The sequence below is a fragment of the Mandrillus leucophaeus genome, unplaced genomic scaffold (assembly GCF_000951045.1).
Source record: "Mandrillus leucophaeus isolate KB7577 unplaced genomic scaffold, Mleu.le_1.0 Scaffold119, whole genome shotgun sequence".
NCBI lineage: Eukaryota > Metazoa > Chordata > Mammalia > Primates > Cercopithecidae > Mandrillus > Mandrillus leucophaeus.
The window spans coordinates 1,446,098-1,456,873 of NW_012100209.1; the positions used below are offsets into that span (position 1 = coordinate 1,446,098).

The following is a 10,776-nucleotide window of genomic DNA, read 5'->3' on the forward strand; positions in this document are numbered from 1 at the left end:
GGGAGGGATAGCATTAGGAGATATACCTAATGTAAATGACGAGTTAATGGGTGCAGCACACCAACATGGCACATGTATACGTATGTAACAAACCTTTACGTTGTGCACATGTACCCTAGAACTTAAAGTATAATAAATAAAATAAAATAAAATAAATCTACAATTATTAAGTAACATAACAGTTAAAAAAAAGAGAAAAAATCCAGCCCATAGAAAGTCTTTACACAAAAAGCAACATGTATATAAGTGCTACCATATAATCATGTGGTTTCCATCCCGTCTGAGATGTACCCCAAAGCCATCTAAGAATTTAGGTAGTTAACAATGAACTTGGAAACTGTAAAGTGCATTGATACTACAGCAGAAAGAAAAAAGATATTTAAATGAAACTCTTGACTGTAATCTATCAGAAGTTTATGAAACCTTTTTACCTCTAATTCTTAGAAGATGACACATTCTAAGAGAACAGGAGACCTCCAGTATTTGTAATAGTACTTAGAATTATTGATGTTCAAGTAGAAAATGATATTAGATTATGCAGTTATTCTGAATGGCTACTTATTCTTAAAGTCTGCTGGTTCCTAGGAAGATAAGAGTCTCTTCTCTGAATTTCTCTTACTGGTGCCATATCTATTCCTGTCCATCGATATCCATACATGTTTGTTGATGAGATCATCACATCCTTGTTACTTAGGATATGTGAAGATCCATGCTGATCCAAGGACCAGCAGCATCAATTACCTGGGAGCCTGAAAACCCGTAGAATGTCATGCCATTTTTATAAATGTAAGGTGGGAAAAAATAAGCAAAAAAAAAAAAAAAAAGAAGAAGAAGAATATCAGACCTCACTTCTACATTTTCAACAAGATCCCCATTGATGTGTATGTACTTCAAAGTTGGAGGAGCATTGCTTTGGATAAGACTTGCTGCTAAGCATGGGAGACTTAGGTCACTATGGCAAGATTTTCTTCTACCATACCAAGGGCAAGATATGCACAAGCTTCAGCTTGTGCCCCGGAGAGAGGTCTATGTGACAAATACTAGGACAATTCTCTGTTGTGAAAAACGGGAAATTTTTGGAAAGTAGAGGACAGAAACCATATCATTAAGACTTATCACCTTATTGAGACTTTTTTTTTGGTATTTAATTTTTTTTTTGTTCAGTTTCTCTTATTTGCATGATTTTATAACATGGCTATAAATCCTACCCCAAATTAAACAGCTTTCTTACTTTTTCTACCATGTGTCATGAGAGATTCATCATATTACTATCATAATTTTCATTTAGAACATTCAATTGGGTATATTCATCATAGCATTTAATAATTTAAAAATCTGAATTTTTAAATATTTTTTGATGCAATTTGATGCTTATAGTTCTTTTTGCACTTATGGCTATTCCTTAAGGTAGATCCTTGCAAATCCTAGTCTGAATGGGGGTTTTCTTTGTCCCCTGGGAATCTTTCTACACATTATCTTCAGTGAACTTCCAATCTTAATATTGCACTGCCGCGGCCCTTTATCTTTTGTACCCACATTCCATATTTTCCTTTGAAAAGCCAACCACACCTCCTCCGTGATAAACTTTACATCCATTTCCTCCACCCTTGAGTCACTGTGTTTTATTCTTGAAACTCCATTTCAATTCCTGTCCCTGAGTCACCTTCCTCCCATTAAAATTAAACTCAGAGTCCATGTTTTCCATGCAGATTGACTAAGCTGATATGGGGCAGCTGTGGTGGCTATTCAGTTTCAAATATAAGACAATGTAATTTTGAATTACTCTTCTCTGGATTTTAAATAAGCTTTTTTTTTTTTTAATTTGATAAACATATTTTCATCTGTCAGCTTTCTTTTATTTTCTATTTTTTTGTTGTTGTTGTTTGTTTCTTGAGTCAGGGTATCACTCTGTCACCCCAGCTGGAGTGTAGCAGTGGGATCATGGCTCACTGCAGCTTGGAACTCCTCAGCTCAAGTGATTTTTTCTGCCTTAGCCTCCCAAGTAGCTGGGACTACAGGCACACACCACTATATCTGGCTAATTTTTCTTTGATTTTTAGTAAAGACTAGGTCTTGCTATGTTGCTCAGGCTGGTCTCAAACTCCTGAGTTCAAGCAATCATCCTGTCTCAGCCTCCCAAAGTGCTGGGATTACAGGCATGAGCCACTGCACCTGGCTCCCATCTGTCAACTTTAATAGCTGATAAAGTCAAAGGAGACGGGAACGCTTTTGGATTTATTTGGACTAGTATGTTGCACTAAGTGTGTTCAAATAAGAAATGAAAACAAGTGAATTTGCAAGGTAAGAAAACCGGAAATTCTAGGTGTGAAATATCCAGAATTCTACACAATTCTGTATAATTTGAAATTCTACATAATTTTAAAACCAGGCCAGAGCAAGAGACACTGTCTACTTTAGCACAGTGGTTCTGACTTTAGTGTATACATGAACGAGCTAGGGAAAAAGTTATCATCACGTTTTTACCTGATTTCTAGAACTCATGTTTCAGCAAGTCAAGGGTGGGTCCAGGAAACTGTGATTTTAATACACACACGAGGGCTTTCTGATGCTGATAGTCTGTAGGACTGCATTTTGAGAAGCAGTAATTTGGCATTATTTTTGACACAGAGTATATAGATAGTATGTGGTAAATAAAAAGAGAATGAAATACATTGATTTCAGCACAGCATAATGACCAACTTCTGAATGACTGCCACAATTTACAAAGGATAGAGCAAAAAGATAGAACAGTTAGTAAACACAGAGTCGTCACTAAAACATGTCTGGTTGTTAAATTCTGGGGTGACATATATGTATATATTGTAGTATAAGCAGTGACTTACATTTCCCTTCTTCATTTCTGCAGAGAACTTTTGTATCATCTGTGTTTTGTATAACTTCTAGAGATTCACCAGGTTTTACCTGTAGATCTCTGGTTCCCCACTTTTTAGAAGTTACAGAAGTTGTAACTTTAGTTGAATATAGGACTCTAATTTCACCATCATACTAAAAAAAAGAGAACAATATTTAAATTATTGGTTTATGTGCATTATTGAAACAACTTATTTATTGATGGATTCATTAAAAAGGTATTTGCTAAAGAGATAATCAGTGTTTTAGAAATATAATGTAGGAATATTAAAGAAAATTTTGAGGGACAAACATCATTCATAACCTCATCAACCTAATATAACAATTATTTTAAACCTTCTTATTAAGGTTCAAAGGACAGCTAAATTTAGATGATTATCATAGTATGAATACTGTGCATATTATAGCTTGCTTAATCTTTTATAAAAATAAATTTAAATCTAAAATAAATTTTGTTCAAAATAAAAGGGTTATAATAGCTAACGGTAATATTGATAATTACACTTTAAAGTGTGCATTTTGGTACTTAAAAATCATTGGATTTTTCAGTAGAGCTTTGTAGTTTGTATAATATTTAGATTTGACATACTTTAAATTTTTTCCTGAAGTCTTTTTCTTCTTTTTCCTGTTTTTTTAGCTTCTTAAGGTCCTTTTCTTCTGTCTTAGCTTTTCCAATATTAGCTCCTTGACTAGGATGGCAGAACACACATAAAACAACACTTTGTTTAGAAAATATTAAAAGAATAGTCCATAACAGAGACAATTCATAACATTATATTTTTAACTTTTTGTTTCAGTTAATTCTTTTTGTTAGAAATCCAGTAACTGTGGTCGTAATAAACGATAACATTTCATAATGTAGAAGGGTTTCCTCAAGCGAATATAGACTATGAGAATTAAAATGGGAGTGAGAGATTAGATTCCTTCTTATACTGAACCACATAAAATCACTGAGTCATGGTTTAAACATGGTTGCATGTCAGCGGTTTCATATGACTTAATCTATTCTTAAACCTCCCTAAATTATCAACCCTTTCTAGATAATTATGTAGCTTGGCAAATGTCATAAGAAGGGATTTTTAAAAAAGAAGACTTCAAAAAAGAATCAATTTTTATGGTTTATAACATTTATATGTTATGTTGTTCAAATCTACTTAAAATGCAGCCAGAGTTTTGGTTAATAAAAAAAATCTTGTGTAACAGTTAAGATTTTTGATATTATAAGAAGGAGCTTTTTAAAAAAATGGCTATTATTGATCTTTATCTTCATCACTTTATCAATTGTCCGTGTGTGTGTTTGTGTGTGTGTGTGTGTGTGTGTGTGTGTTTGTGTGTGTGTGTGAGAGAGAGAGAGAGAGACAGAGGTGGGAGAGGGAGAAAGTAAGAAAGATAAGCACATCCTAAGTGTTTAGATGAGTTAATAGACTTATTTTTTTTAACTGCTAGGATCCAGGTATAGAAATCCACTATATTTTGTAGATACCAATTACCCTAATATAAGTGAATATGCCTAAAACAGTGATTTTCTAGCCTGTCCACACAGAGGATCACCTGGGAAGCTTTTAAAGCATACTACTGCTCTTGCCCAATTCCTGGACATTCTAATTTAAATTAATTTTAAGATTTAATTTAGTCTGAGCGAGGTCCATGTAGTGATGGACACATTTTAAGAGCTTCCCGCATGATATTAATTTGTAACCAAGGTTGAGAACCATTCACTAGGGTTAAATTATGAATGGTAGGGAAGGGCTGTAGATATCTTTAGTGAGCATTTTAAAAATTAGAATATAAGAATTTTTATTTAGATGATCTAAGATAAAGTTTCGTTTGTAACCAATTTATTTTAAGTTTAATTCTCAATTTTGGAATCTCAGCTTTTAGTTCATTCATTGTGGAAAGAACTGGCACAATATCTAGCTCAGGCTCTGCGAATGCCCGCAGTACTGCCTGTGGTAGTCTGGGCATTTGTGGAAATACTGTCCCAGATGAACTCTCTGGGGCAATCAGAATATACATGAAACTTAGAAATGCCCTACAAGGTATCTTTTAAAAATTTTATTGAAATTTATTTAAAAATAGAATACGACATTGGAGAACACAAACTTGCTTTAAACTCTGAAAATAAGCAAAATGGGGAAGAAAATTGTCCATATCCCATAAAGCTTAGTCAGCTGGGGTTTATTTTGTTTGAAGAATACAGCCCGTGTGTGACTCTGGGTTCCTAGAGTGATTTTATGGAATGTGATAGCATTTCTACAGTAATATAAAGCAAAAAAAAAAAAAAAAAAAAAAAAGTATTAACAACTGTAAAGGATTGAAACACCACTGGTGAGAAATAGTAAAACTTGAACATATTACTGAAGATTCCATTTTTGTTTCACAGAGAATTAAAAAAAGGGCAACGATTCTCTTTTCATGTTTCTTATTTGTGTTGCCTGTGGAACTTGATCTTCATATATGAATGATGGCATATTTTCCCTTCAGAGTCTTTGATCTGGATACTCTCTCTAGTTCCATAAAATTAGTTTAACAATTTTGGCAAAAATTAATACTTAGCATTTACTAATGCATTTTTACCAGTACAACTCAGAAGACACCACTTACTGCATTCCATTTTTGTTACTTTCATCCTTTATTCAAATACAGGATCTTTTGAGTCATCTTTCTTTTTTCCTGAAAAAGCTAGATAGGTGTTCTTGCTTTTATACCCAGTATGTATCAAATCATTTCATGTATTTATTGGATTATGAGAAAGCATCCTACCATGTTATTTTCTATTTCAAAAAAAAATCCAAAGGCACTCCTTTTGTATTACTTGATATTAACTGATTTTATACAATTTTAGCCTAAAATTAATTTTTTAAGATTTGAATGTAACCTACCTAAAAGTCCATTTACAAATAAATCTTTTTTTTTTCTTTTTTTCATAAAGGAAACTATCTTGCAGAAGACAGAGGTGGCTTGAACAAGATGAGTGAGAGCTGAGAGCTGAGATGTAAGCTAAGAAGTATATTCAAGAAAAAAGTTTTGGGGAAAACAGTACAAATAAAGAGAGGAGAAGAATCAGTGAGACTAGTTGTGACCGAGATCTTAAACATGTTTCCCAGTGAATGAATGAATAAATAAACCAGACACCAGTGAGTCACAGGCCCAAGGTTAATCAGGAAACAAGGAGCAGAACCAGGGGGATGGAAGAGAATGAGGGGAGAAAGGGGTGGAGGTTGGGACGAAGGATTGGGGGTACCTACTCTCAAACCTTGCAGGGAGGTAGAGCTGAGATCGGAAGGAAACACAGCGTTAGAGAGGAGGTCAGAGCCAACAGGATTGCACACAGTAGACACACAATCCCACTGGCTTTTTATTTCAATTGAATTTTCTTGAGTATTCTCATTTTCATTACTTCATTGTAATGGAAGCATTTTAGTTACCTCATCTCTGCTGATGAAATAGGGAAATCAGAGGTATCCACATCATCGTAAACTTCATCTCCCATGTCTAACAAAAGACAAAATATCAAAGGTTGAAGCACTGTTAGTTTAGATTTTGATATGAGCATTCAATGACGTTTTTAATATAAAGATTGCTTCAAGGACAATACAAGTTTTCCTAGTGTCTCGGTACATTTCTCCTGGAAGCATTGTCTGCTTCTGAAAGGGGAGAGGTTATTACTTGCCGTGGGTTAAATTATCCTCAAAAAACCAGTGACCATAATGATAATCATTGTTATCTGGAAAAAAACTCATGGAACAGTGGCTATGACTATCTGAAGATCTACAAGTGCAATGAATGTCAGAAGTGGCAAATTGCTGATAAACAAATCAACATTACTGGCCATTGGCAGGATGAAGTGGAGATAGAAATTGAGATTCTTATGGGATTTAGGGTGCTGTGATAATATATATCATCCTATTTAAATGTCCCCCTCCCGCCTTCCTTCCTCCTTTCCTTCGCCTCACTGATCTGTTTCCCATTACCTTTTACCTTACAGTGATATTAGGAGTGGCACCACCTTTAAATGGAAAGATTATTTCTTTTAACTAAATACTCCTGATACCAACAGGTACTGAGAAACAGTATTGGCAGAAAAGTTGTCGTGACCTTAACTGGTTCAACGGCTTTTCCAATCATTAGAGCTTTTTCTCCCTTCTAGACTTCTTATTAATAAGGTCAGCGTGGGCGGATCACAAGGTTAGGAGATTGAGACCATCCTGGCTAACACGGTGAAACCCCGTCTCTACTAAAATTACAAAAAATTAGCCGGGCATGGTGACGGGCCCCTGTAGTCCCAGCTACTCAGGAGGCTGAGGCAGGAGAATGGCGTGAACCCGGGAGGCGGAGCTTGCTGTGAGCCCAGACTGCGCCACTGCACTCCAGCCTGGGCGAGAGTGCGAGACTCCGTGTCAAAAATAAAACAAAACAAAATATAATAAAATAAATAAAAAATTAAGGAAGAATGCTTACTCTCTGCAACTATTAATTGCTCTACAGCCAATGAAGCTGAAGAGACTGAGTTGGAGAAATTGCAAGTATTTTAAGGAGTCATTACCGTAAAAAGTTTAAATGCTCTCTGGTAGTGGCAAGGAATTGATTTCCTTTATAAATTCCCCCCCTCCATATCCTCCACCCTCGTGTGTACTCAGGTTAATTAATTTCACACGATGAAACTTGCTTAGCTGTATGAAACATAAATACTTTGAAAAATATCATCTAGAAGGGTCAAAAGCTACTACTCCGTGCACATGCACTTAAAACATATTTAAGAACAACAAGCAATTCTAACAAAACCTTATTTTTTACAGAACTGATTACTTTTGTTCCATTTTACACCTACTTTTTGAAGAGTTAATTTTTTGAATACTTTAAAAATATTATAGATTGGAATACAAGCTTATTATCAGGCACTGATCAGTTTGAGTTTATCCCTTACATATTTTCACATAACTGAAAAGAAAGCTCTAATGTCAGATAAAGGGTCTATAGACGAATAGATTACCTGTGTGTTGGTTTTTCTTTTAATATACTTATAAGTTAAAATAAATAAACTTTTTGAAAGTCCCTGAATATTCTTAAGACAACATTTTATTTTGTTCAAAGTAAATTTTAAAAACATCTAAAGATCTGTCTCAGCAGGGAAAAAACAGTAACTGATTGAAATTGTATAAAGAAGCTGTTATATTTAACATTTTCCAAATACAATATAAACTATCCATTCAAATATTCAAAGAAATTAGATTTAGAAGAGCCTTACTGGCATGTAATCTGGCATGTTTTTAGATATCCTAATGCCGAAGTCTCATGTATCAAGCTTGGACTGAATTGGGGCTGGGGGACACAGGGAAAATGGGTGTTCATCCCTTCCCACTTATCCCTAACCCAATAGTGGCTCCTGGAAGAACAGTTTAAATACTATCAATCTTTTTTATTTTTCTCATCTTGCTATTTTATCATTGAGCACCTGTGGCCACCCATGGTAAAGTTACTTGCTTAAGGTTACACAATTTATTATTTTCAGAGTCAGGACTTCAATGCAGTTACTGTGACTATATCCAATGCTTTGGCACTACCACACTGCAAGAAATGAACATATAGAACATACTATTAGTTTTTATTACTTACCCAATTGTGTAGGAGGAGCAGGGAAACTACAAAGAAAGTGACAACACAATTATAATCAGACTAACATGAACACAGAAATTGATTCAGTTATGTAGGAGAGTATAAAGAGGCAACAGCCTGGAGGCATATTAGGTTACTTCATCTGTTGACCATTATTTCTTTCTCATCCTCCATTTCTCCGCTAAGTCCATTTCTGTTTATCAATTTGGAACTTAGCAAGACAATTTTTGAACCCCAAATGTTTGCCAAAACGTGCAGAGTCAAGATACTCAGTTGGTTTATTTTGCCCACAGCCATTGGATCAAAATTTCCAGATTTGTTATGTGAGGTTTGGGTATAATATCACACCAGAGTAAATGAAAAGGATTCAGTATTTTGGAGGCATTGTGGCATACATATCTCTGCCTCCAAACTGCTTATTTAAAGAGTAGAAATACAGACTCAAAATTAACATGTTTCCCAACGTGTGCATATATATTCCCAAAAAGGAAAATGGTGAATAAGAGGAATATTTACTTAAACCGGAGAGTGACAGCTTATTAATTAAAGTGATCTGAAATCAGGATTAGGTGGCATTTAGCTGCAACAAAAGAAGACCCATGCTTCTATTTTCTGAAATATGACTTCTAAATACACACCACACACACACACACCCCACGGAAAGAATGGTGCACAGGACAGAAATGTCTGGTTAGAATAGAGTGTGAGGGATCATTAATTCAAATGATCCCAAATCAGATTTGGATAGTATGTAATTGAAGCAGAAAAAAAAACCCCTCTCATTTTTCAGTAAGGGTTATATTTGAGTAATGCTGCTCAAGAGAAGAGAAGGTTTCTTGTGTTTTCCTAGAATTTCAAGTGTACTGTGTATTGACTTGTTGCTTTGGGGTTTTACAACCCAACTGGGAATGCTATATGGAATTAACATCTTATAAAGACTTAAGCTAAATGTGGTGAATTCATAAGGTAAATATAAAACAGAAAGATTTTCTTGTACCAGGGAATATGATTAAGATTTTTCAAATTCATATGTGTGGAATGTATACTAAAGGGTTATTTTTGGAATGGAATGATAAAAGTTATGCCTTAGATTTTACTTGGACAAACTTAAGATATTTAGAATACTTTTAGTACAGGGAAAATTATTAATATATCATTATAGCGTAACAGAGTTAAAAGTCTTTAATTATTGTATTTAGAAAAAAATTCAAAATTATGTTCTTTATTTCAAACTATTAAAAAAGAGTGTATATTTTGAAGAGTATTCAATATAAAATACTCTGTAGTAAAATGTGGCATTGGAGTTGTGAGTTTTCAGATGTAATGCTGTATTTTAAAAGGTCCTACTAAATGGGTGTGTTAGTGTTTGTGTATGACTGTGTGCATGAGCGTGAGAGGGTATGTGTGCACTTATGTGTACACGTGTGTTTTTGCACATTTTTGTGAAGAAAGTAAAATATATCTTCGAACTGCAGGATGATTTCTGAGTACTTGGCCTTCTTTTATGTAACGCATGACCATAAAGGTGACACCATCAACCGGGCCAAGGTGATTAATAGAAAATTGCATTAAGGTGATTTAAGTCTATCAAAATTTGGTTATTGCTTATAGAATATTAGTAGCATTTGATTAAATACATATTAGTGTAGTTATTGTACACTGGATTTGGTTGGTTGACTCTTACGATGAACCTTCATTATTGTCTGACTCAGAGACTTTAGGTTTCTCTCGTATACTTTTCTTTTTGTCATCTTTTCCCTTTAACATCTTCAAAATCCCCCAGGACCACGTATTACTCTTCTCTTGAACCTGTAGTGTGGAGCTTTGGAGCATGCAGGCATTGATCAGAATGTCATAATCAGTGGCAAGTGAAGACATTGTGTGGACATTCAGATTCCTTATAATTATACCACATTAATAATTCAGGCAGTAAACAACTCATTTTATTGGACAAAATAGTGTTATTAAGTTTATAGATCGTGGTGATTGAATACCGCTCCTATGAACTTGATCTTTTTTTCTATTAAGTGAGAATTCTCCCACTTTTTAAAATGTGAAGCAAGTCCCTAAGGATTAAGTTTTAAACAACTGGGTGCAGTGGCTCACACCTATGATCCTGGCACTTTGGGAAGGTGGGAAGACTGCTTAAACCCAGGAGTTTGAAACAAGCTTGGGCAACATAGTGAGACCTCATCTCTACTAAAAATAAAAAACATTAGCTGGGTGCAGTGGTGCACACCTGTGGTCCCAGCTGCTCAGAGGCTGAGGTGGGAGGGTTGCTTGAACCTG

The 10,776-nt window shown here is 34.8% G+C and overlaps 1 protein-coding gene across 4 annotated transcripts in view; it reads right to left on the bottom strand.

The window, feature by feature from the left end:
* Window positions 1-10,776, bottom strand: part of FYB (FYN binding protein) — a 179,829-nt gene that overhangs the window by 12,937 nt on the left and 156,116 nt on the right. For 3 of the 4 annotated variants that reach the window (XM_011966185.1, XM_011966194.1, XM_011966175.1), the window contains 5 exons: window positions 10,172-10,309; window positions 8,488-8,513; window positions 6,300-6,366; window positions 3,461-3,560; window positions 2,844-3,006 (listed from right to left, as the gene is read on the bottom strand). In XM_011966185.1, coding sequence (XP_011821575.1) covers window positions 2,844-3,006; window positions 3,461-3,560; window positions 6,300-6,366; window positions 8,488-8,513; window positions 10,172-10,309 — 494 coding nt within the window. The remainder of the gene's footprint in view (window positions 1-2,843; window positions 3,007-3,460; window positions 3,561-6,299; window positions 6,367-8,487; window positions 8,514-10,171; window positions 10,310-10,776) is intronic. The other variant, XM_011966203.1, reaches the window with a different exon arrangement.